The 26367-nt window shown below is 44.3% G+C and overlaps 1 protein-coding gene and 1 long non-coding RNA gene across 8 annotated transcripts in view; one reads left to right on the top strand and one right to left on the bottom strand.

The window, feature by feature from the left end:
- LOC129554464 (uncharacterized) overlaps window positions 1–4071 on the bottom strand; it is a 35653-nt gene extending 31582 nt beyond the window's left edge. The window contains exons 1-2 of one of the 2 annotated variants that reach the window (XR_008685603.2): window positions 3808–4071; window positions 3449–3604 (exon numbers count right to left, since the gene is read on the bottom strand). This is a non-coding gene — a long non-coding RNA (uncharacterized LOC129554464). Of the gene's footprint in view, window positions 1–3448 lie in introns of both variants that reach the window. The other variant, XR_016038990.1, reaches the window with a different exon arrangement.
- A 233-nt stretch (window positions 4072–4304) lies between these two features.
- Window positions 4305–26367, top strand: part of SERGEF (secretion regulating guanine nucleotide exchange factor) — a 244212-nt gene continuing 222149 nt past the window's right edge. For 4 of the 6 annotated variants that reach the window (XM_055423265.2, XM_088843042.1, XM_088843044.1 and 1 more), the window contains exons 1-6: window positions 4305–4408; window positions 8187–8322; window positions 9725–9880; window positions 11849–11943; window positions 18110–18170; window positions 23102–23215. In XM_055423265.2, coding sequence (XP_055279240.2) covers window positions 4349–4408; window positions 8187–8322; window positions 9725–9880; window positions 11849–11943; window positions 18110–18170; window positions 23102–23215 — 622 coding nt within the window. In that variant the 5' untranslated portion in view covers window positions 4305–4348. Of the gene's footprint in view, window positions 4409–4492; window positions 4834–8186; window positions 8323–9724; window positions 9881–11848; window positions 11944–18109; window positions 18171–23101; window positions 23216–26367 lie in introns of those variants that run through there. The other 2 variants (XM_088843041.1, XM_088843043.1) reach the window with 2 other exon arrangements.

Here is a 26367-nt window from a genome sequence, read left to right on the forward strand (position 1 = left end):
GTTCTGGCTGCTTTCATAGCTCTCCAAAGACTTAAAACAAATTTTAAAAATATTTTCCCATCTTTCCTAATTGTTTTTGGTGAGAGAACTGGTCTGTAGCTAGCTAATCTGCCTATATTAAAAGCAGAAATCTGACTTTGGAGTAAATCATTTAATTTCTTTGAGCCTCAGTTTTCTCATCTATAAAATAATGATCCCAACAATACTTATTATACCAGTAATATTGAGAGGATCAAATAAGATAATCTAAAGGAAAAAACTTCCTAACCTGTATAGTATACAGATATATTCCGTATACTCAAAAAACTTCATATTTTCCTCTTATGGGGAGACAAGGCACCTGAAAGTGTTACCATCAAATAATTCAAATCTAGCTTCATTCAATAATTCATCAAATAATTTATATCTAGCTTCATTGCTCAAACTCATGTCTGACTTGATGGACATGAGTTTGAGCAAGCTTGGGGAGTTGGTGACACACAGGGAAGCCTGGCATGCTGTAGTCAATGGGGTGGCAAAGAGTTGGACACGACTGAGTGACTGAACTGAACTGAGCTTCATTCAAGAACTGAAACTCAACCCAGCTGCTAATGGGAAGAGCTAGTCAGTGGTATGTACATAGTTCAAATATTGATAGTAGCTTCACTGCAACACTTTCAAGAAATTGTATTAAGGGATATAACATAATAATATAAGTTAGTTAAAGTACTAATGCATGTACATTCAAGGGATGAAACTGGGTAACAAGTGTATTCTTCAAGATCCTCTCACTATGAACACTGAAGGTTGTTCCTTCATGTGCCCTTTTGGATGAAATCTCAAGTCCCTCCCTGTCTTGAATTTTCTGCTCACTTTAAGTCTTTAGCTTCTAAGCTCTCTCATTTCAGTATTTAAAAATTCCAGTGTTACGAAAAAGTTCAAAACATTAAATTTTAAGATGAAAGTTTTTCTTCTCCTCTAGAACTGAGAAAGGAAGAGGTGTGCTTTGTGTTTTTACTTTCTTGAGGCTCATTCTCTACTGGTAAGAATGCCTCTGGCTTCTCCAGGGTTTGGGGATGGTGATGAGGAGGAGCGGTAAGGAGTAAGAAGTTCTTTTTGGTTTGATACTATTGACTTTGTATATACGCTTTCTGTACTTGGTAAGTATTTAGTGTTGACTCATTGTCTGTGGGTGTTTTGAAAGAGCTTCCCACTTCTTATTTCTTGGAATCTCTTAATTCGGGTATATTAATGTCTCTGACTGGGATGTTGAATTCATCTCGCTCAGCCTCTATGAATCTAGTAGTCAACTCTCCCGTGGGGGGTCCCTTCAGCCCTCCAGAAATTCCCATGGGCTGGGTCTAACACTGTACCCTGGGCAATTTGCTCACGCATGGGAAACACTCACATAGGAGATATTCAGACATTCTTTGTCTTAAAAAACTCTGGACATGAAAGACCCCTCCAAAGTATCAATATCTCTGCTCACTATCAGAGCAGTTATCTGGCCAGAAGCCATTGGACATTTCTCAGCATGAACTGGACAGCAACCTGAAGTGAAAGTCGCTTAGTTGTGTCCGACTCTTTGCAACCACATGGACTATACAGTCCATGGAATTCTCCAGGCCAGAATACTGGAGTGGGTAGCCTTTCCCTTCTCCAGGGGATCTTCCCAACCCAGGGATCAAACCCAGGTCTCCCGCATTGCAAGCGGATTCTTTACCAGCTGAGCCACCAGGGAAGCCTGGACAGCAACCTGCCCAGTCCCAGTCTGGAGGGATACATGCCAAGCTCTCTCAGTGGCCCTGCTGATACTTGCCTTTCCGTAGACACAAAATGGACAGGATTCATAGTACACTGACAATATTGCACATATCCTCTCAGAATTCTCTCTTAGCCTCTTCAACCTCTTTCATAGACTTCCAGGGTAAGTGAAGGTTTCTAGACACCTTCATAAGTTCTGCTTTGGTGGTTTTGTACCTCATTATATAATGTGGGAGTAACTGGCACCTTAGAGTCTTAGCCAAATGGAGATGAGTAGGGTCTCATTTTATACTATTCCATATGCTTAAAAGGAATGGTAAGGGACTTCCCTGGTGGTCCAGTGGTTAAGAATTCACCTGCCAATGCAGGAGACAAGGGTTTGATCCTTGGTTGGGGAAGATACCACCTGCAGCTGGGCAACTGAGCCCAGTGTGCTGCAACTACTGAAGTCCTTGCGCCTAGAGCCCATACTCTTCAATAAGAAAAGCCACTGTGATGAGAAGCTTGCACACTGCAATGAAGAGTAGCCCTTGCTCACCACAACTAGAGAAAGCCTGTGTGCAGCAATGAAGATCCCTCACAGCCGAAAATATCAATCAATTAATTTTAAAAAAAGGAATGATATTCTGACCATATAAAAGGCCACTTATAAAACAGGCTTCCCTGGTGGCTCAGCTGGTAGAGAATCTGCCTGCAATGCTGGAGACCTGGGTTTGATCCCTGGGTTGGGAAGATCCTCTGGAAAAGGGAACAGCTACCCACTCCAGTATTCTAGCCTGGAGAATTCTATGGACTGTATGTGGTCACAAAGAACGGGACATGACTGAGTGACTTTCACTAAATCATTTAACTTATAAAACAGTCAGCAAACAGTATAGCTTTTGCACATCAAGTTCTCTTGTGAACAAAGAGCTGCTTTGCCTCTAAGGTTTGCATTTTTATTAGCATGGTCCTCCATGTTTTCAAGATGCCACAGACTGGACAGGTAAACGTGAGGTGCTGCCCTTAAGTGGTCTTAAGGCAGAAACACCAAGGAGTGGGTGGAGTGAAAGAATGGGAAGAGCTCAGGGAGACACTAGCAAGGGCCTCTCAGGTATAAAGGGTGATGAGTACTGGAGGCTTGTGTCAGTAGAGGGGTCAAGAACCACTGAATATGGACTGTCTTTTTAATGTGACCCCATTTGCACCCGCGAGATAATTTGTGGCTTGGACTGTGGGTTATGTACAAAAAGTACAAAAAAGAAAATAAAAATCACCTGTAATCCAACACCCAGCATGTGTGCATGAAATTGATGTAATATTTGCTTTAATGATACATCATGAATATTTCTGTTACTATTTTACAAAACACATTTTTTTTTAATGGCAGCCTAGTATTCAAGTGCATGGCTATACAATTTAATCAATTTGTTTTTGAACTTTAAGGACTTTAGTTTCTAAGTTCTTTACTATTATATGTAACCCCATAATGAATAACTTGCAGTACAAGGGTTTGTGCATAGTTTCAATTTTTTTTTTTCCCTGTGATAAACGAGCAGAAGTGGAATTACTAGCTAAATGACTATCTTCATATTCGTAGTATTCTTTGCTACATTTTCCTTCAGAAAAATTGTCCGGTAGTGTATGAAGGTGTGTCTGATAAAAGCTGTTTTACATGAAAATTTTTGCTGGGTGAAAATCATTCAGATGTTATCCAAGTCATTACCTGATCATCAGAATCCGGGCCGGGGCTGTGCTGGGAGCGCTGAGGGTTAGAAGGCCGCTCTGGCTGGCAGGAATCTGTTGAAAACCAGCCTCCTTAGTTCAGTATCCCGGGGGTGAGTCCCCGCTCCGTGCCAGGAACTGAGGGCGTTGAGCAACGCTGTAAGACACCACATTCGCCCACTAGGAAGCACCCTTCGATTTTGCAAACTGCACACCAAAGCGGGCCCGAAGCCAGTCTGGCCTAAGACACAGAATCAGGACGCTTTCCACCCCCACCTTCCAGGCTCAATTTCTTCCCCATCAAAATGGAGATGCAATCCCCGTCCTGTCAGCCACTCTGGGCCGTCATGGGGCTCTAACCTGAGAGAGATTTGTGAACGGTTTAGCGTAGTGCAAGCGTACAGAATTATTACTAAAAATGAAGAGTGCTAGGCAGCAGCAGCAGCAGCAGGGGAGGGAAGGAGACGCTAAGTGGCCCGGCGAGACCGGAGGCAGGAGGCGGAGACGCTCGTAGGGCGCCGGGACTGGGTGATGGAGAAGCAGCTCCGAGAGCTGCAAACCCGCTCCCGCCGAAGCCAGGTTAGCAGCTGCAAGAGGGCGTGGCCCACATACAGCCGCAGACCCCTCCCCTGCGTGGGCGCCGCACCCCCTTCACCAATCCCTCCCCAGGCCTGCCCCGCCCTCGGCAAGCCTCGGCAAGTCTCGGCAAGCCTCGGCAAGTCTCCCCGGCGGGCCCCGCCCCACCCCTGCCCGGGAGGGCCCTCCCCGGCCCGCCTCTCCCCGCCCCCTCCCCGGAGGGTCCCACCCCACGCCCGGGAGGGCCCGCCCACGCCCCGCCCTCTCCCCGGGAGGGCCCGTCGCCGCACCGCCCCCCCCGGAAGCGCCGGCTGAGAGCGCCCGCATGGAGCCAGAGCCGCGCGCCTCCGAAGCTGTCCCTTCAGCGGCCGCGCTCTTCGCTTGGGTACGTGACTCCGCCCCCGGGCCGAGGCAGCTGGGACTGAGGGTCGCACAGACCCTGGGAAGCCCCCGGCCTGGGCGTGGGCGGCGCTGGAGCCCAGCGGTCGAGGTCCGAGAGGCGCTCCGGTTTGGAGGATCCTGGGCTGGGGCCTGGGTAGGAGAGGATCGGGAGGGAAGGGTCTTCGTGGGGTGAATTAGGGGCTTCGGATCGGAGGAGCTGCGGCGCAGAGGGAAGAACCTGCTACCTGGACGCAGTGTCTGAGTCCGCGACAGACTTCAGGCCTCGATAGAGCTGGGATAGACGGCGCGGCGGGCTCTGTGCAGAGACTACCGCCCTGTGGGGCCACCTGTGCTTCTCACCCTCCCGTTGCCAGAAGGATGGAGGCCTTTCCCCAGCTCCACCCCTGCCTGGTTGGAGCATCTTTTGGTGTAAGGCCTGCCGTATTGAATCGTGCACGCGGCGGAGATAGTTGCAGATATTCGGCTGTGATTGAAACCTGCCAGCACTGGGAGTGTGGGAGACTGCGCTGGTGTTGGTTTGACCAGAGCATTGAGAGACGGGGTCATCTTTATGTATCGTGGTTGGGCGAGAGGAGAGCCCTGTGCACAGGAGAGCGTGGCAGGCATCCGACCAGATGCACGGGAACAAGCAGACACAGTGTCCTGTAGTTCTTCACAGCGCATAATTGTATTGAAATGTATGACTTGTTAATAATATCAGTCTCCTTTGCTAGAATGTAGTCATCAGGAGGGTGGGTACTGTGCCTGTCTTGTATGGTGCGGGGCTCATGCCTGGCACATTGTAAGGTGCTTAGTACACATTTGTTGACTAATGGATGAATGAGTACCTGTTGTGTGCAGAACTATGTGCAGGTCTTTTGGGAAAAGCACAAGAATTAAAGACTTGCAGCTCTGGCGTTGGGGATGATGGAGAAAGGTGGGAGAGGATAAGAACTTTATTGCTCTTAAAACCAGTATGTATTGACTAATTTTTTTTAAAGATAATTATCAGTACTGGGTAGCATTTATTGAATGCGGGATTGCTTCTGCGGGCAGAATGGAGAGGTTGGTGTGGGTTGAGGTAGTCTGTGTGCCTTTGAGATGGCCCTTGAGCTGGGGGTGGAATTAGGGATTGGTTGTGTGCCTGGGATGGGTGTTTGTCCCAGGCCAGGGACTGGGGTCTGTGTAGACAGAGTACTGACAAGGCCTTTCAGATATGGCCTTGTCAGTACTGAAGCAAAAATACTGTTGAACCTAACCTCCTTGCTGAGCTTGGAGTCTTGATGATGTGTTCTTCCTGCTGCATTATCTGTGTGGAGGGGTGTATTAGTTTGCTAAGGCTGCCATAACAAAATACCACAGATGGGGAGGCTTAAACAATGGAAATTTATTTTCTCACAGTCTGGAGGGTAGAAATCCAAGATCAAGGTATCATCACGTTTAGTTTTGTCTGGGTCCTGTCTCTTTGGCTTATGGATGGCCTCCTGTTTGCTGTGTCCTAATGCTGCTTTTTCTGTGGGTGGGGAGTGTTCATGTGTTTCCTCTTATAAGGATACCAGTCATATTGGATTTGGGACCCATCCTTATGATCTCATGGAACCTTAGTTACCTTTTCAAAGGTCCTGAATCCAAATCCAAATCACATTCTGAGGCACTGAGATTAGGGTTTCAACAGATGAATTTCAGTGGAACACAGTTCAGTTCATAACAAGGGAATTTACCTTTATAGAGATGTGTGTGTGTGTGTGTGTGTGTGTGTGTGTGATGTATGGACTGTTTATAAGGATGGGAGGCAAATACAGCTGTAATAGGTTGTATTAAAATTTCCCTTTATTTTGCTCTATCATGGGTGTAGGGCCTCTTGCTGCATCACAAAAATTTGGTGCCAAATTTGAATCTCATAATGTTGGTGTATTACTTTCTCTTCAGCAACCTGTAGCCCTGGTCATGGGGTAGCCATGGAGCTCTTACAGCTAACAGAGAAATCCTGTGCACATGTTCTCCACCTCACACTGTGCAAGTCTTTCATTTGGTCTTTCCTAGGTAGAGATTCATAGGGTCTTACATTCATTCACTGTAAAATACATGCCCACCTTCTTTGGACCAGCACCATTTCAGACGCAGGGGAAACAGCAGTGAAAAGAACAAGGTTCCTGCCCTCATGAAGTTTACTTTTTAGTGGGAGAGGTAGGCAGTAAACAAGTAAACATATAATGTAATGCCAGGGAGTGCTATGAAGAAAAATAAAGCAGAAAAAGGACATAAAGGGATTGGGGTGCTATTTTAGATAGGGTCATACAGTTAGCTTCCTGCTAGGTAAGCTCTGGGCTGGTTCACCATATAAGCCTTTTTTCTTTATTCTTAGAGGCAAAATAGGGTATAATGAAAGGAGAGGGGCATTTGACTTGTCTGCTCTGCTGTGTGACCATGGAAAGTTATTTAACCTCTCTGAGCCTTAGTTTCTTCATCTGTGAACTGAGAGCGATAATGCCCTCTCCTCTGTTGTGAGAATTAATGCCCAGCATACAGAGAAGCAAGCACTCGGTAGTTGGTAGCTAATATTGCCCTGGGGAATTCTGGGACTTCTGGGACCTGTGTCCCTGCATAGCTTGCTCGTCCAGCAGGGAGTCCTTGCAGCCCAGGATGACTGTGGAATAGACCACACGGGACAGGAGTTTGTATGTATGCATGCATTTTTGAGTTTAAATCACTTTTCTTCATTCAAGTGTCTTTCAAAACAAACACATTTTAAAAGTTTTACTACTTAAGAACCAACCAGCAGTAGGTAGTTGGAGAAATTATAAGGATTCTCAAAATCTTAATAAGATTTTCCCTGCAGGCCCACCCATAATCCCTTATCTTCAATTTTGAATATAGGAAGCTCTGAAAACTCAATACTGACTTGACATGAGGCTGTTTACAGTCTTTGACCATTAACTGTGAGTATTCGTACCATTCACCGTAGAAATAATACTGTTTTACTTACGGAGTGCTGCTCCCAGTCCTTGCAGCCGCGTGTATGATTTATATACCACGTTGCTTTTCTGAAATCTGTAAACTTCCAAAACTGAAATACATCTGGCTGCAAAGGTTTCAGATTAGGGATTCTGGACCTTTATCATATAATAATGATGACACACATATTGCCTACCAAGGGGAAATCTGTTTCCTTAGAGGAATCTCACGGCGTGAGTCTTACAATCCCAAAACAGTGTACTTGGAAAGGTCCTTAGAGATTGTTGCCAGCCTCTTTCACTGTGCGTATGAAATAACAGTGATGTGCTCTGCTTGCAGGCACAAAATCCGCAGCTAACTCTGATTCCAGAAACTCATTGCCAGTTTGCCCGGTGAGGCTGTGGGGAGAAGGGACAAGAACTAGTACTACTATATTCTTCCCCGCCCACTTCGTTCCTGTTTTTTCTGGTTATGTCTTACTTTAGCTGTCCTCGATAATTAGCTTTTATCAGAAGGAACTTCTACACTGTCTCCCCGAAGCAACACATATAGGCTGGGACGTTGGAAGGGGAAGCCGAAGAGTATCCCGGGATGAGCTGTGGATGCTGACGGCTCCTCCCACATGGAAATTGAGGTGTTCTGGGGCCTCTGTCCAAGTGTAGGTGTCCTATAACAACTTCTCAAGAAGGCGCCTATGGCGTCTTATCTGTCATAGGCTCAGAGAGGAGTGTCAGGGTGAGAGAGGTGGGGACTGGTAGATTCTAATCAACCAGTTGGGGTTGTTGAGGTTCCCATACTTTTTCATGATTGGCTCGTTTTATCCCTAGGGTGCAAATAGCTATGGGCAACTTGGCCTTGGCCACAAGGAAGATGTGCTTTCTGCCCAGCAACTGAGTGACTTCTGTAAACCTGGTTGTATCAAGAGGATCACAGGAGGAGGGGGCCACTCTGCTGTTGTCACAGGTAACTTCCTTCAAGAACATATAGCCTCTCACTTTCTTATTTGGACATTTCCCCCTAGGGTGTTATGTTAACATCTTTCAGCCTTTTGTATTTTGCAGAGGACAGCATTTTTGTGATAGAATCAGGTTACCATCAGAGAATCCTAGGTTGTCAGAGCCAAAAGGATTTCAGAGATAAAGACCACCCCTCTCTTCCCCTCCCTCCCCTCCCCTCATGAGACTCAGAGTGGAAAACTGCTTCAAGTTACAAGACAAATAGTGGCCAAGTTGCAATATATATTATACTTTATGCTGTATATTGATATTTAACTTTCACCTATGAATTAGAAGTCTTTACAATTAAGTTGAATATTCCCTGAGAGCAAGAACTTTGTATTTTCCTTAATCTTCCCTCACAGTAGCTGGAGTAGTACTTAGTAAGGACTACAAGTGCTGTAATATTGCCAAAGAGGGCATGTTCCATCCTGATTAAGAACTTGAGCTCTGGAATCAAACCTCCTGGGTTTAAATCCTGGTTCTTTTAGTTATTGGCTGTGTGGCCTTGGGCAAATCACTTAATTTCTCTGTGCCACAGTTGCTTCTCTGTTACATGAGGATAATGATGGTGGATGAGGAGAATCTGTAAGTTAACAGGACTGCATTATGACTTTCATGGGTACTTGACACTTTGGCCTCCCTCTATAAAGAAATATTTAAAATTATACTTACAGTGGCACTGATATAAAGATTAATATAATCCAGGCTAGATTTAGTATTATATATTTTTATTAAATATATTTTTTATTAAAAAAATTTAAAACATTTTTGTGGGCCTCTACAAGTGTCGTGCACCCTGGCACTATGCAAACAGGATACGTTGGTCCCACACACGAGGCCCTTAGAAGAGTACTTGGCACATTTTATATTCCAAATAGATATTGGCTTTTATTGTTACAGCAGATGCTCAATTTGGTGATTGATTGGCCACTGCTGTAGAACTTGGAGTTTCTAGTGAGCTATTAGGTTGGAACCCTTTGGCCCTGTGCCATTAGGTCCAGAGCTTGGCTTATTAACTTAGATGGGAAAAAAGTTAGTGGGTCCATGACTCCAAATAATTTATGAAATCCTTTTGCTCACTTTGGAGGTTGTAATTTCCCTTGCACATCCGTCTGTCCGTCCGTTCCGTTGCTCAGTTGTGTCTGACTCTTTGCGACCCCGTGGACTGTAGCCTACCAGGCTTCTCTGTCCATGGGATTCTCCAGGCAAGAATACTGGAGTGGGTTACCGTTTCCTTCTCCAGGGAATCTTCCCGACCCAGGGATCGAACCCGGGTCTCCCGCATTGGAGGCAGACGCTTTAACCTCTGAGCCACCAGGGAAGCCCCCCACTGCACATACTACCACGAAAACCTTTGTATTTTGCAGATGAAGGAAGCCTTTTTGTGTGTGGCCTGAACAAAGATGGGCAGCTGGGACTGGGTCACACAGAGGAGGTCCTGTATTTTACCCCCTGCAAATCGCTCCTTGGCTGTGCCATCCAGCAGGTGGCCTGTGGCTGGGACTTTACTATTATACTTACAGGTGAGTGCACTTCTGGGTAAATCTGTATCACTGCCAAGGCTTTTGGTGAGAAGTGCATGACACTGAGGGCCCTGATTCAATGAAACCCACTTTGTATTTAAAAACACACACAAGGAACTTCCCTAGTAGTCCAATAGCTAAGACTCCATGCTCCCAATGCAGGGGGTTTGGGTTTAATCCCCGGTCAGGGAACTAGATCCCATGTGCTGCAAGTAAGAGTTCACATGCCACAACTAAAGATCCCATGTGCCACAGCTAAGATCTGGTGCAGCCAAATAAATATTAACACACATACACACATATACACAAATGTTATTCTAGTTGTCAAGGCAAGTTGTGGGGTGTATTTTGCAAGGAGAGTTTTAACAGTAAAGGAGGTTGGGCTGGAAAATCTGGAGGGTAATTGTTGGAGTCTAAACAGTTGCTCGGAAAAGGCAATGGCAAGCCACTCCAGTACTCCTGCTTAGAAAATACCATGGACGGAGGAGCCTGGTAGGCTGCAGTCCATGGGGTCGCTGGGAGTCGGACATGACTGAGCGACTTCACTTTCACGCATTGGAGAAGGAAATGGCAACCCACTCCAGTGTTCTTGCCTGGAGAATCCCAGGGATGGGGGAGCCTAGTGGGCTGCCATCTATGGGGTCGCACAGAGTCGGACACGACTGAAGCGACTTAACAGTAGCAGCAGCAGCAAACAGTTGCTAGCGGTAAAGAACCTGCCTGCCAATGCTGAGACTCAAGAGACCTGAGTTCGATCCCTGGGTTGGAAAGATCCCCTGGAGGAGGAAATGGCAACCTACTCCAGTATTCTTGCCTGGAGAATTACATGGGCAGAAGATCCTGGCAGGCTACAGTCCATGGGGCCACAAAGAGTCAGACACGACTGAGCAACTGAACATACACAAACAATAGCTATTGTTTATGAAATACTTAGAGTGTGGGCCTGGGTGAGCTGTAGGGAGTCAGTAGATAACCACTGTTTCTTGCTATTTGGGACCACTTGTGAGACAGACTCAGAACATTCAGACGGGGGAGAGCAAACGATTAGCTTTTTACTGATATAAGCTAAGTTGGAGGGTGGGGTTTACCGTCACACCAAGAGGTTCTGCTGACACTCCTCTAATCCAAGCCTGCCCCCTAAACTTTAACAGGGGAGACCCTACTGTGTGTCAGCCCAGGGTGCCTGAGAGGAAGGTACTAAGCCATATATGTCCTGTTTCTTCTCTCAAATTCACCAAGTGGCTAGGTTATCCCTCCTTCTTCAGAAAGCAGTGCAAATGGAGAAGGGCAGGGAAAAGACCTGAAGTATATTAAAGTAGGGGCTTTCCTGGTAGCTCAGCTGGTAAAGAATCCGCCTGCAATGCAGGAGACCCTGGTTCAATTCCTGGGTCAGGAAGATCCTGGAGAAGCGATAGGCTACCCACTCCAGTATTCTTGGGCTTCCTTGGTGTCTCAGGTAGTAAAGAATCCACCTGCAATGCGGGAGACTTGGGTTCGATCCCTGGGTTGGGAAGATCCCCTGGAGGAGGGCATGGCAACGCACTCCAGTATTCCAGTCTGGAGAATCCTCATGGACAGAGGAGCCTGTGGGCTACAGTCCATGGGGTGGCAAAGAGTCGGGACACAAGTGAGCGACTAGGCACAGCACATAATAAAGTAATGGAAATTTGTTCCACGGAAATGTGAAAAGTGGGAGATAAGTATCCTGCATTTCAACACGAGGCACACGGCTAAGCGTCCATGGTTAACCTGTCATTAATCAGGTGTGGAGTGGGCAGTCTGTGTGAAATGCTCAGCCCAGTGCCCAGTCTTTTTATTCCTAGGGAAACAGAGCAGGAACTATGGATTGAATGGGCTGAAGCACTGGTGCCTCTCATTCCTTCTGCTGTTCTCATCCTGCAGAATTTACCCATTGGACTTAAATATCTTACTTCTTAGATCTGCAATTCAAGTATTTGTATTTTGCAGAAAATGGTCAAGTTCTATCATGTGGATCCAACTCCTTTGGCCAACTGGGAGTTCCTCATGGGCCTCGAAGATGTGTGATCCCCCAGGCCATCGAGGTAAGGACGGCACTTGATATTGAGCTTGCCTGTGTCCTGTTAAAGGGTCTCTAGGTATCACAGTTATCCCCCCCACCACACTGAAAGGCTGGCTGGGTCCCTGAAAACTCATGGGGTAGTTAGAATGTATGTTGGAAAACTTAGGTTCTCCTGGGAAAATTAGGTTCATCCTGGAGGGATGGAGGCTGTGAGTGAAAAGCCTCTGCTAGCTCTCATACATGTTATAAATTTTTGTGAAGTAAAAGAATGAAACTAATATATCTTATAATGACATTAATGATATCTTAAAATTCTAAAAGTTAAAATAGTGGAAACTGTGTTAGAAACAGGTCTGATTGGAAGTGACTTCCCTAAGGACACGAAGTGAGGCAGATGGCATAGGTCAGTGCTGCCCAGTGGAAGTGTAACATGAGCCACATATGTAGCTTAAAATTTTCTAGGAGCACCATTTAAAAAATGTGTTTCAGGACTTCCCTGGTGGTCCAGTGGTTAAGACTCCATGCTTCCAATGCAGGGGGGTGGAGGAGGGGGCAGGTTCGATCCCTGGTTGGGGAATTAAGCTCTCACATGCTGCGTGGTGTGGCCAAAAAGCAAAAATTAAAATGTAAGTAAATAATGTAGGTTTCAGTGGTTTTTAGTGTTTTCACAGAGCTGTGCAGCCATCACCATCATCTACTTTTAGACCAATTTTATTGTCATAAAAGAAACTGCTTGCCTAACAGCAGTCAGCTCCCATTCCACCTCTCAGCAGCCCCTTGCTGTTGCTGCTTTTGTCGTTCAGTCGCTCGGTCGAGTCTGACTGTCTGCGACCCCGTGAACTGCAGCACGCCAGGCTTCCCTCCCTCTTTCCCTGGCTCTCTGAGCTCAAACTCTGTCCATCGAGACAGGGGTGCCGTCCAACCATCTTATCCTCTGTCGCCCCCTTTTCCTCTTGCCCTCAACTTTTTCCAGCATCAAAATCTTTTCCAGTGAGTCGGCTCTTCAAATCAGGTGGCCAAAGTCTTGGAGCTTCAGCTTCAATCCTTCCAGCAAATATTCAGGGTTGATTTCCTTTAGGATTGACTGGTTTGATCTCTTTGCTGCCCAAGGGACTCTCAGGAGTCTTCCCCAGCACCACAGTTTGAAAGCATCAATTCTTATGGACATTTCATATAAATGGAATCATATAATATGTAGCCTTTTGTGTGTGGCTTCTTTCATTGCATATGATTTTTTTATTTCATCCATGTCATGGTATAAAATTAATTTTAATAACTTTTAAACTAGTCTCATGTATTCAAGCTGTGATTATTTCATTTTATGTATCATCAATATAAAACTTTATTAATGAGATATTTTATATTCTTTAACTTATATGAAGACTTTTTTTGTGGTATAGATTTTCTTTCGTGTACATCTCGGTTCAGTATAGTCACATTTTAAGTGTTCAACAGCCACATGTAGTTAGAGGCTACCGTATTGGATGACACAAATATTAGATAGGACTCCTGGTTTTAGTTCAGAGCTCTTTTCATTGCATTGTACTTAAAATGTACACATTTTTCTGAAGATATGGAAGCAAATTTTTAGAGAAATTATATTGGAATCTAAAATGAGTTTCACCTAAGTTGCTCCATTCATACCTAATTTCTTAAACTGTGACTAAGAATGTGATCTCTTTTCATTGGATAGAGCTTGGGTCTGCGCCTATCACCTGAATTCTAATTGGGTGGTATTGGGGGAATATTATTTGGGGTCATGGTTTCCATGGTGTTTTAGTCCCTTTGGGCTATTCTAACAAAAATATCATACAGTGGGTGGCTTAAACAGCAAACATTTATTTTTCACAGCTCTGGAGGCTGAGAAGTCCAAAATCAAGGCACCAGCAGATTTGGTATTTGGTGAGGGCTCACTTTCTGGTCCATAGACAGCCGTGTTTTTGCTGTGTCCTTAAATGTGAGAAGGGGAAAAGCACTCCCTTTTATAAGGGCATTAATCTCATTCATAAGGGCTCTGTTCTCATGACCTAATTACCTTCCAAAGGCCTCACCTCCAAATACTATCTTGTTGGGGGTTAGGTCTCAATATATGACTTTTCAATGAACACAGACACTCAGTCTGTATAGCGTATGGTATACATGAAATTCTAGACTGTGTAGTCCCTGTTGTAAGGAGTGTTACAGCTTCTATTAATAGTTGCAAATAGATGAGTTTTTAAGAACCCATGTAAAAGTTATAATTAATTTAGCTTGAGTCACATGATGAAAGACGACAGAGGAACAAAGGTTAAAATATGTTGGATGACAAAATAAGGTAAAAACATTCTGACATGCATATCTTATAGAACAATGGGAGAAATGTGCTAAAGTGTAGTGTAAGAGAAAATCATTAATTTACTTAATAGCAACTATTGTGTGCAGGTGCTGTATTTAGGCAGGAGAGACAAAGGTGAGTAAGACCAAATCCTAGCATTCGAGGACCTTGTAGTTTAGTAGTGCATGTTGATATAGAAACACCTAGATGCATTACCATGTTAGAACTATGAGAGATGCTTGTGGAGCCCCCAAGAGGGAGTGTTGAACTCTTTCAAGGGGATGGTAGGGTGAGAACAGACCTATGCTAAATCTTGAAAGTTGAGTAGAAATTGACCTGGCCTGGGATAGGAGGATATGCAGAGCAGGTACAAAAGAAGCACATTGCAAACAGAAGGATAAAACAGGCTTAAAACAGGAGTTTTAGAGATGCTGCAAGCAACTTAATATGATTGTAATATAAGAAAGTGGTAGAAGTGCCAGTGGGGAGTGGGCCGGTAGTATCTGACAAATGGTAAGAAGAGTGAGTTTGAGAGGGGCCACATGGGGAAGTGTGGGGGCGTGGAGTGAAGGAAGATTCCTCAGCAAGGAAGCTCTTGCTAACAATCCACGTGAGAGATGACCCTGCCCCAAGCTAACGCAGCAGCAGCGAGGTGGAGAGGAAGGAGTGGAGACAAGTTGTTTTGAAGAGATTGAATCCACACGCAAAGCCCTTTATTTACCTTTGAAAAGGAAAAGAAAAAAATTTAAGGGTAGTGTTTTCAAATTGTGTGAACAGTAAGATTTGATCTTCCCTGAAGCTAATGTGATTGTGGGCTGAATTAATAGAAGTATAGTCTACAGAAGAAGGGCAGCCAGAGCTCTGTCCTTCTTTGTGCTGGTCACACTGCATCAGTGATGTTGTGTCCTGGTGTGGGTTTGGTTCTTCAGCTCTGGGCACTGAGGTGAATAAGACTCAGACCCTGCCTTTGAGGACTCTGAAGTTTAGAAAGACGCTGTTATTGTTCAGTCGCCAAGTTGTGTCTGACTCTTTGCGATTCCACGGACCGCGGCATGCCAGGCCTCCTTCGGAAAGACACTGTGGACCTAAATAAGCAAATATGGGAAAGCCCTACAGGGGCTGTGATTGTGCACCTACGGTCCCCTAAAAGAGGGAGGCCGAGTAACCAGAGTGTAGAGGAGAGAAAACGAGAGGGAGGGAATTTGAAACTCCCTCTTCGATGGAATTGGGGATGTTTGGCCTAAAGAAGAGATATGTATCTGTTGTGTATTGCTGTGTAATAAACGTCCCTGAAATTTAGCAGCTTACAACAGCAAGCATTTATTGTCTCACAGTTTGGAGGGTCAGGAATCTGGGAACAGCTTAGCTGGTCTCAATAGGCTGTAGTAGAGATGTCAGTCAGGCTGCTGGAGGTCTCCTGGAGGCTTGACTGGGCTGGTTGTGTTTTCTCATGCGCAGGAGACTAGTTCCTTGCCATATGGGCCTTTCTGTAGGACTGTTCAGACGTGATATGGCTTCCCCTAAAAGTGATGAAACAGTGGCTGACTTTATTTTTCTGGGCTCCAAAATCACTGCAGATGCTGATTGCAGCCATGAAATTAAAAGACGCTTACTCCTTGGAAGGAAAGTTATGGCCAACCTAGACAGCATATTTGGAGAAGGCAATGGCAAGCCACTCCAGTACTCTTGCCTAGAAAATCCCATGGACGGAGGAGCCTGGTAGGCTGCAGTTCGTGGGGTCGCTAAGGGTCGGACATGACTGAGCGACTTCACTTTCACTTTCACACATTGGAGAAGGAAATGGCAACCCACTCCAATGTTCTTGCCTGGAGAATCCCGGGGACGGGGGAGCCTGGTGGGCTTCCGTCTATGGGGTCACACAGAGTCGGACACGACTGAAGCGACTTAGCAGCATATTAAAAAGCAGAGACGTTACTTTGCCAATAAAGGTCCATCTCGTCAAGGCTATGGTTTTTCCAGCGGTCATGTATGGACGTGAGAGCTGGACTATAAAGAAGGCTGAGTGCTGAAGAATTGATGCTTTTGAGCTGTGGTGTTGGAGGAGACTCTTGAGAGTCCCTTTGACTGCAAGGAGATCCAACCAGTCCATCCTAAAGGAGATCAATCCTGGGTGTTCATTGGTAAGGACTGATGCTAAAGCTGAAACTCCAATACTTTGGCTGCCTGATGCGAAGACCTGACTCACTGGAAAAGACCCTGATGCTGGGAAGGATTGAGGGCAGGAGGAGAAGGGGATGACAGAGGATGAGATGGTTGGATGGCATCACCAACTCAATGGACATGGGTTTGGGTGGACTCCGGGAGTTGGTGATGGACAGGGAGGCCTGGTGTGCTGCGGTTCATGGGGTCACAAAGAGTCGGACACGACTGAGCGACTGAACTGAACTGAAAAGTGATGAGAGAGAAAAAGAACTTCACTGCCTTTGGTCAAGCAAGAGGCTGCAATGCCTTTTATCGTCTAGTCTCTGAGTCATTCAACACTTCCTTATACCATTCACTAGAAGCAAGTCACTAAGACCAGCCTACAGTGAAAGTGAGGGAAATTAAGCTGCATATTTTGAAGGGAGGAGTCTAGAAGAATTTGAGGACCTGTTTTTAAATTTTATTTTTATTTTTTGGAGTATAATGGCTTTGCAATGTTGTGTTAGTTTTCTGCTGTACAACAAAATGAATCAGCTCTATGTATACATATATCCCCTCCGTCTTGAGCCTCCCACACCCACCCCTGGAAGACCTATTTTTAAAGACACTGCAAGATGTCTTAGAGAGGACGTGACAGCTGACTTCAAATGTTTGGAGAGCCTTGTTAGAAGCAATAGCCAGTTAGCTTTGGTTCCACCTAGGGAGACAGATGGAATTGTGCAAACGTGGGCAGGCACCTGGGCAGGTGGTGAGCCCATGTTACTGGAAGAAGGTATTTGGGCAGGGGTTGGATGACCCTTGGTGGGGTGTTGTCGAAGGGTTTCTAGCTTTGAGTGTGGATTGGACTAGATCAGAGATCAGCAAACTAGACCCCTTGGTAAATAAAGATTTATTGGAACACAACCACACCTATTCATATATTTATGAATGTTTTTATGTTACAATGGCAGAGTATAGTAGTGCAACAGAGTCTAAAATTTTCACTATCTAGCCCTTTATGGAAAACTTTTGCCAACCCCTGGACTGGATGACCTTGCTGGTGCCTCCTAGCCCTGAGTGGCATTGTGATATGGTATTTGAAAAATATTTTGCCTTTTAGGGATACATATAGAGGCATTTGTGAATGAAAATGTTGGGAATTGGGAGCGCCACACTTCCAGTGGTCATGTATGGATGTGAGAGTTGGACTGTGAAGAAAGTTGATCGCTGAAGAATTGATGCTTTTGAACTGTGGTGCTGGAGAAGACTCTTGAGAGTCCCTTGGACTGCAAGGAGATCCAACCAGTCCATTCTAAAGGAGATCAATCCTGGGTGTTCATTGGAAGGACTGATGCTGAAGCTGAAACTGCAATACTTTGGCCACCTCATGTGATGAGTTGACTCACTGGAAAAGAGTCTGATGCTGGGAGGGATTGGGGGCGGGAGGAGAAGGGGACGACAGAGAATGAGATGGCTGGATGGCATCACCGATTCTATGGACATGTGTTTGAGTGAACTCTGGGAGTTGGTGATGGACAGGGAGGCCTGGCGTGCTGTGATTCATGGGGTCGCAGAGAGTCGGATACGACTGAGCGACTGAACTGAACTGAACTGAACTGACACTAATCAGAAACATAATGAGGACCATGCTGCACTGTATTTGGGCATAAATTACATAAGTCTTTGTAGATGGATAGTTCTGAGATTACCATCCTTTTCTTTGTTTTGACAGCTCCTGAGAGAGAAGGTTGTTAGTATTGCTGCTGGACTGAGGCATGCTTTAGCTGCAACAGGTGATCATTTTGCTATTATTTTCTTAATGCGCATGTAATAAGGAGACATGGAGCTTTGGAAGAAATAAACTTTAAGGAGTAATTCAGAATGTCTCCTGTGCTCCAGTCTGATTAAAAGGAGGGGACATAAGGCAGAAGTCATGTGGGAAAGCCTTCAGCAGGTAGGGAGAAAGGAAATGAGGTGGTCTAGCTTTTCGTTGTGTTCTAGGCTTGGTGCTGGGTTCTCTTGGTTTAATTGTTTGGTGTTGTTCAGTAGCTAAGTCGTATCTGACTTTTTTGAGACCCCATGGACCGAAGCCCTGCCAGGCTCCTCTGTCCATGGGATTGCCCAGGCAAGAATTCTGGAGTGGGAGCCATTTCCTTCTCCAGGGGATCTTCTCTAGGGATGGAACGCATATCTCTTGCGTCTCCTGCATTGGCAGGCAGATTCTTTACCACTAAGCCACCAGGGAACCTCCCTTGGTTTAATTAGTCACTCATTAATCTTCATAGCCATACAGTAATGTGAGTTTTTTTTTTAATTGAGGTATAGTTGATTTATAATATTATATAAATGTTAGGTATACAACATAGTGATTCATAGTTTTTAAAGATTACATTCCATTTATGGTCATTAGAAAATATTGACCATGTTCCTTGTACGATATATCCTTATTGCTTATTTATTTTATACATAATTGTTTGTATGTCTTACATATGAAGAAACTGAGGTCCAGAGAGTTAAAGAGCTTGTCTGAGGTTACACAGGGAGTTGGGAAATAAAAGGTGAGCTGGGATCAGAGTCTGGGCTGGATTCCAAGACCCATATTCTTTGTCATGAACTGCATTGCTTTTCTAGTGGATTTTAATGTTTATTAATTTAAAAGCTTCAAGTGAGCTTGTCTCCTGTGCTATAAGAGGGTGATGGGTATAGGGCTGACAGAGTGTGTGAGGTCAGAGGTGGAAAGTGGAGGAGGCACTCTGTTATTTCTCTCTCTTGCTCATTTTTCTGCTTTCTGCTCCCACCCCTCTGGGCTGAAGGACAGCCTGAACCGGCTCTGGCAGCCGAGGCCCAAGCGTTGGTGAGTCCAGTCTTGGAACTGGGAGAGGAGTAGAGATGATTAAGAGTCTGGTGCTACATGGTGGTCACCTGGGGCTTAGGGTCGATTATAGTTTTTTGAAAAATTAAGGTTTTTATTTTGATAGACTTACAGATTCACATGCAGTTGTAAGAAGTGGAAAGATCACATGCACTCTTTGCCCAGTTTCTCCCAGTGATAACATCTTGTGAAACTATAGTGTAATAGCTCAATCGGGGTGTCTTGACACAGTCAAGATATAGAACAGTACCTTCACAAGGATCTCCCTTATTGCTCTTTTATAGCTTCACCCACTGTCTACCTACCCTCACCCCCTTCTTAGCTCTTCTGTTCTCCCATAATAATGTCATTGTAAGAATGTTTTAAAATGGTATCATACAGTATATAGCCATTTGGGGTTGGCATTTTTGCTCAGCTTCTGATTCCATGGAGATTCATCCAAGCGGGGAGTATCAATAATTTGTTCCTTGTTATTGCTAAGTAGTATTCCATGAAAAAGTGAAAGTGAAGTCGCTCAGTTGTGTCCGACTCTTTGCAACCCCATGGACTGTACTGTATCTGCCAGGCTCCTCCATCCATGGGATTTTCCAGGCAAGATTACTGGAGTGGGTTGCCATTTCCTTCTCCAGGGGATCTTCCTAACCCAGGGATCAAACCTGGGTCTCCTGCACTGCAGGCACACTCTACCGTCTGAGCCACAAGGGGGCTTCAGTATTCCATAGTGTAGCTGTATTAGTTATACTGTCAGTTAAACGCTATTAGCTTGCTAGGGTGGCCATAACAAAATATCACAGAGTGGGTGGCTTACACAACAGGAATTTATTAATATTTTCTCACAGTTAAGGAGGCTGGAAGTCCAAGATCAAGATGAGGGTTGGTTTCTAGTGGCATTTCTCTTCCTGGCTTGCGGATGCTACCTTCTTGTTCTCTCCTCACATGGTTTTTCCTCTATGCACGCATGTGGAGAGAGACAGAGATCTCTGGTGAATCTTTCTCTTTTTCAAAGGACACCAGTTCTTTCAGAAGCCTCACTCTTATGACCCATTTAACTTTCATCACGTCCTGTAGGCCTTATCTCCAAATATAGTTACATTGGAGTTTAGGACTTCAATATATGAATTTACAGGGGATACAATTCAGACTATAACAACCACAGTTTGTTTAACCAGTCACCCATTGAAGCGCATTTGGCTGTTTCCGGTTTTTAGCTATTAAGAATAAAGCTATAAACATTTGTGGACAAGTTTTTATGTGAACATAAATTTTCATTTCTCTGGGATAAATGCCCAGGAGTGTGATGACTGAGTTGTATGGTTGTGATTATGCTTTTATAAGCAGATTGCCTTAGAAATTAGCAGGGCCAGCCAGAGAATTGCCTGTCATTGGTTTCCTTGCCCCTTGCCTACCAAGATTCTGTGACCGCTAGTCTCATGAATACATTTTTGTCAAGTTACAAAGAAACACAGTTATGTGTTTAATTTTAAGTCCTCTTCTTCCCCGACTTTTTTCAATAAATATTTCTACCTGCATCTCAAAAAGATAAGGACTTTTTCTGAAAACATTACCAAAAAAAGAAAAATACCACCATCATATCTGCAAAAAATTATCAGTAATTCTGTAATTTCATTAAGCATCCAGTCAGTGTTTAAATTTCCCTGATTGTTTCAAAAATACTTTTTACGGTTTTGTTTGAATCAGGATCCAAAATAGATCTATCATTGTGGTTGGTTAATATGTATCTCATGTCTATCTCTTTCTCTTTTAAAATTTATTTATTCCTTTTTGAAAATATTCGTTTACTTATTTTGGTTGTGCCAGGTCTCAGCTGTGGCATGCAGAATCTTCAATGAGGATCTTTAGTTGTCTCATGTGGGATCTAGTTCCCTGACCGGGGATCAAATCCGGGCCCCCTGCATTGGGAGCATGGAGTTTTAGCCATTGAACTACCAGGGAAGACCCTATTCCTTTTAGTTTTTTATTGTGATAAAAGACACATAACATAGTTTTATCATCTTAATCATTTTTAAGTGTTCGATTGAGTGGGATTAAGTACATTCACATTATTGTGTAATTATTACCACAGTCCATTGCAGAACTTTTTTTCATCTTGCAAAACTGAAACCCTGTATCCATTAAACAATAAATCCTCATTTCCCCTTCTCCCAGTCCCTTCTATCTCTGTGGTTTTGACCACTCATACAGGTACCTCATGTAAGTGGAATCATACAGTCTCTGTCTTTTTGTGGCTTATTTCACTGAGTATAATATCCTCAAAGTCTGTCCATGTTATAGCAAATGTCAGGATTTCCTTCTTAAGACCTAATGCTATTCTCCTATATGTACATACCACATTTTGCTTATCCATTCATCTATTGATGGACAGTTGGGTTGTGTCCGTATTTTAGCTATTGTGAATAATACGGCCATGAACATGGGTGTACAGATATCACTTTGAGATCTTGCTTTCAATTCTTTTGGATATTTACCCAGAAGTATTATTGTTGGATCATACAGGAATTCTATTTTTAGTTTTGGGGGGAATTGCCATCTTGTTTTCCACAGCAGCTGTACCAATTTACATGACCACCAGTAGACTGAAGCGACTTAGCAGCAGCAGCAACAGTGCAGAAGGTTTCCAAATTTCTTCACATCCTTTCCAGCCCTTGTTGTAGTAGCCATCCCAGTGCCATCCCAATGAGTGTAAAGTGACAATTTCAGGGTAGTTTTGATTTCATTTCCCTAATGATTAGTGATGTTGATCATATTTTCACGTGCTTATGGCCATTTGTATATTTTCTTTGGAGAAAAGTCTATTCAGGTCCTTTGCTCATTTTTGAATCAGGTTTTATTTTTGTTGTTGTTGAGTTATAGGAGTTCACTGTATGTTTTAAATATTAGTCCTTTATTGGACATCTCCAGTTTCTTTGTGTACCTTTTCCTCTCTGTTATTTCTCTTGCAATTTGTTGAAGAGTTGGTAAGTTTTGTTTTATTTCAACACTGTGTTTTGTTCACTTTGTGCTCCATCATCGCCACTTACATTTCACACAGCAAGCTTGTCTGTTTTCAGCCTAGAGGACCACTGGGTATAGGACACTTCTGGAGGAGCAGTATCTTAATGTTGCTGTTGGGTGATGGAGCCTAGTTACACACATCTGACTGTAGGCCAAATATATGATAGTTCATCTACACATTTGTATGAGTTTCAGAACATTGGTATATGAATTAGATCCAGTGAATATGGAAACAAAAGACCATTCCACGTGTGGAAATGGTGGCTGTTAAGAAGCTATCTTGCAGTCATAAATATGTATTTATTTGACAATTAGGAATCTCAGAATTCATCTTGGTGTAGTAGAAAAGGCACTATGTTAGGTGCAGGAGAGTTGAGCCCTGGTGTTTTCTTTGCTCCCTGCTCCCTGTATGACCTTGGACAAATCACATGCCCTCTTCAGGCTTCAGTTTCTCATCCAGTAAATGTGAGGCATGGATGTGGTAGGCTTCAAGGTTGTTTCCTGCTTGGTCTGAAGTCTGGGTTGTCTTTTCAGGTTATTCATGAAAAACATATCTAGAGTCAAATTTGACTCCAGGGGAGTCAAAGGAGAACTTTCTGGAGGGAGTTTTACTATGTTGGGATTTCCACTGATGGTCTTAGATTGCTCTAAAATTGGATTTGTGATTGGCTTGGTGGCAATCCCTAGGACCAGCCATAGGACTGCTTGAGGGAGTAAGCTTTTTCATTCATGCTAATTAAGCATGAATGGGGACTCTCTTATGACATGAGATTGAAAGCACCATCTAGTCTTAATCCAGGTAAACATTTTCTCTTTTTTCTCTCCTACTGCGCTGGGAAGCTAGTGGCACTGTGTTCCAGTGGGGAACTGGTTTGGCATCATCTGGACGGCGACTGTGTCCTGGGCAGACTCTCCCACTGTTTCTGACAGCAAAGGAACCCAGCATAGTGACAGGTAAGGCCCTTATTTCTTCTGAGTCCTGTATTCATTCTTTGTCTGGAAATGGAGATACAGGCATGCAGAAAATGGGTAAATGGCATTTTTTTTTTGCTGTTTCTTGGTGTGTCTGTCTTAACTCTCTCTGTTGGTAGGTCTCTTAATTTTTTGGAATTTTTGTGGGCCCAGTAAAAGTACCCCTCTTCGGTGCCAGAGTTCAGAACCCATTGAGAGACAGATGCAAGTCAGGTAGGTAGAAATCAAAATGGTAGTTCTAAAAATGTTAAAAGTCTGATTGGAAGACGTCAGTTAGGTGTTTGGAAATAACGGGTAGCAGTAGTGAGCCTCCAAGTTCTGAATTATTTTTGTTGTTGTTGAGTTATAGGAGTTCACTGTATGTTTTAAATATTAGTCCTTTATTGGACATCTCCAGTTTCTTTGTGTACCTTTTCCTCTCTGTTATTTCTCTTGCAATTTGTTGAAGAGTTGGTAAACCCACCAGGCACTGGAGCAGCTGCAGGCAGTCCTGCTAAATTCATGGTGCCACTGAGCAGCCGGAGGAGGCGCCCTCTGCAGGCTGGCACATCCCAGAGAGAGAAGCCTCGAAGACCATGCTTGCCTGCCCAGCCACTCCCCAGAGGAAAACAGGAGCGAGTGAGGATGTAGAGAGAGGGGCCGGAAGTGTTCCCTTAGGGAAGTCTCTCCATGAGCACCTGAAGAGTAGATAGGAAGGGTGCTGCCTACCAGTCTGCTGGTCAGTCTTTTGTTGGGAAGTTAGTCTCTAGGACTTTCTGTCTGTCTCCCTCTACACTCTCTTGGTGGGCCTTCCTCTCTCCATATGTAGTACCATGTCTCCACCGCCTCCTTCTCTTCCTGTCTGGCTCTCTGTGATCCAGTTAACTGAGGGTTGGCTCTAGGAAAAATCTGTCAGGAGACCTCTACTCTGCTCTAGCTCAGAACAAAGGAGGGGTTTTCGAGGGTGGTAGGAAGCAGGGAAGGAAGACTGAGGAGGGAGCCACAGTGGGCGTGTGCTACAAGTGGGGATGTTCTGATTCCCACTCTCTCTCTTTTAAAAAAAATATTTGTTTATTTTGCTGTACCTGGTCTCAGTTGAGGCACGTGGAATCTTTAGCTGTAGCATGTGGGATCTAGTTCCCCGACCAGGGATTGAACCCAGGCCCCCTGCATTGGAGTGTGGAGTCTTAGGCACTGGACCACCAGGGAAGTCCCTGATCTGATTTAGTTCTCAAGGCTTTGCCCTGCTGGAGGGGTAAGGTTAGCCCTCTGAAGCCCATGGGCTGAGCTGGGGAAAGTTCTCTCAGAGAAGGAGAAGGGACCACTGGGCACACACCAGAGAGTCTGCTTCATATTGAAAGCATTTGTAATATAAACTCATACTTCCCAAACATTTTTCCTGCCTCACCAAGGTAGTCACTGCTCCCTGGGCATGCACTGTGTTCTCATCCCTCTGTGCTTGTGGGCAGATTATTACCTCTGCGCAGAATGCCTTTTCCTTCCTATTCTCCTTGGAAAAATCCTGATAGTTTTTCAGGTCCTAGCTCAGCTGCAACTGAAAGACTCTTCCCTCTTCTCGCCTCCATTGGCATTTTCTTTCTCTGCAGGGACAGCACAGTGTGTTGTATTGTTATGAGCTGTTTACATGTTTTCCCAAGATGGTGATCATTTTAAGGCTAGGGACTGTGTCTACTTTCTGTTTTTGTACAGATTTTGTATCTAAAAGGAATCAATAATATTTTTATTTGATTTAACTTAACCTGGTTGGGGATCTTCTCAGGGCACAGCTTAGATTCAGAGGTGATTTGGGGGAGTTTTCTGATGAGACATTACTAGAGATATCAGCTTCCTGCCCTCAAAGTCTTTGACTTTACCTTCCTGCCACCTTTACATCATCACCATCAGTTCTGGAGCTGGGACCCTGGACGTCCTCTCCCAACCTGGCCACTAGGGGACCAGTGTGTCCTCTCTGATGAAAGTGGCAAAAACATCTGCTTGGTCCCTTCTCATTCTATAGGATACTTGACGGCATGAGGGATATTTTAAGACACTGGATAAGCTCTATACAGTCAGCAAAAACAAGACTGGGAGCTGACTGTGGCTCAGATCATGAACTGCTTACTGCAAAATTCAGACTTAAATTGAAGAAAGTAGGGAAAACCACTAGACCATTCAAGTATAACCTAAATCAAATTCCTTACAATTATATAGTGGAAGTGACAAATAGATTCAAGGGATTAGACCTGATAGAGTGCCTGAAGAACCATGGATGGAGGTTCATGACTTTGTATAGGAGGCAGTGATCAAGACCACCCCCAAGAAAAAGAAATGCAAAAAGGCAAAATGGTTGCCAGAGGAGGCCTTACAAATATCTGAGAAAAGAAGAGAAGCTAAAGGCAAAGGAGAAAAGGAAAACTATACCCATCTGAATGCAGAGTTCCAAAGAATAGCAAGGAGAGATAAGAAAGCCTTCCTCAGTGATCCATGCAAAGAAATAGAGGAATACAATAGAATGGGAAAGACTAGAGATCTCTTCAGGAAAATTAGAGATACCAAGGGAACATGTCATGCAAAGATGGGCACAATGAAGGACAGAAATGGTATGGATCTAACAGAAGCAGAAGATATTAAGAAAAGGTGGCAAGAATACACAGAAGAACTATATAAAAAAGATCTTCATGACCCAGATAACCATGATGGTGTGATCACTCCCCTAGAGCCAGGCATCCTGGAATGTGAAGTCAAGTGAGCCTTAGGAAGCATCACTATGAACAAATCTAGTGGAGGTGATGGAATTCCAGTTGAGCTCTTTCAAATCCTAAAAGATGATGCTGTGAAAGTGCTGCACTCAATATGCCAGCAAATCTGGAAAACTCAGCAGTAGCCCCAGGAGTGAAAATGGTCAGTTTTCATTTCAATCCCTAGGAAAGGCAATGCCAAAGAATGCTCAAACTACCGCACAATTGCACTCATCTCACACACTAGCAAAGTAATGCTCAAAATTCTCCAAGCCAGGCTTCAACAGTACATGAACCATGAACTTCCAGATGTTCAAACTGGATTTAGAAAAGGTAGAGGAACCCGGGATCAAATTGCCAGTATCCATTGGATCATAGAAAAAGCAAGATAGTCCCAGAAAAACATCTACTTCTGCT

The sequence above is a fragment of the Moschus berezovskii genome, chromosome 14 (genome assembly GCF_049115385.1).
Source record: "Moschus berezovskii isolate FMDL1 chromosome 14, NW_MosBer_1.0, whole genome shotgun sequence".
Lineage (NCBI taxonomy): Eukaryota > Metazoa > Chordata > Mammalia > Artiodactyla > Moschidae > Moschus > Moschus berezovskii.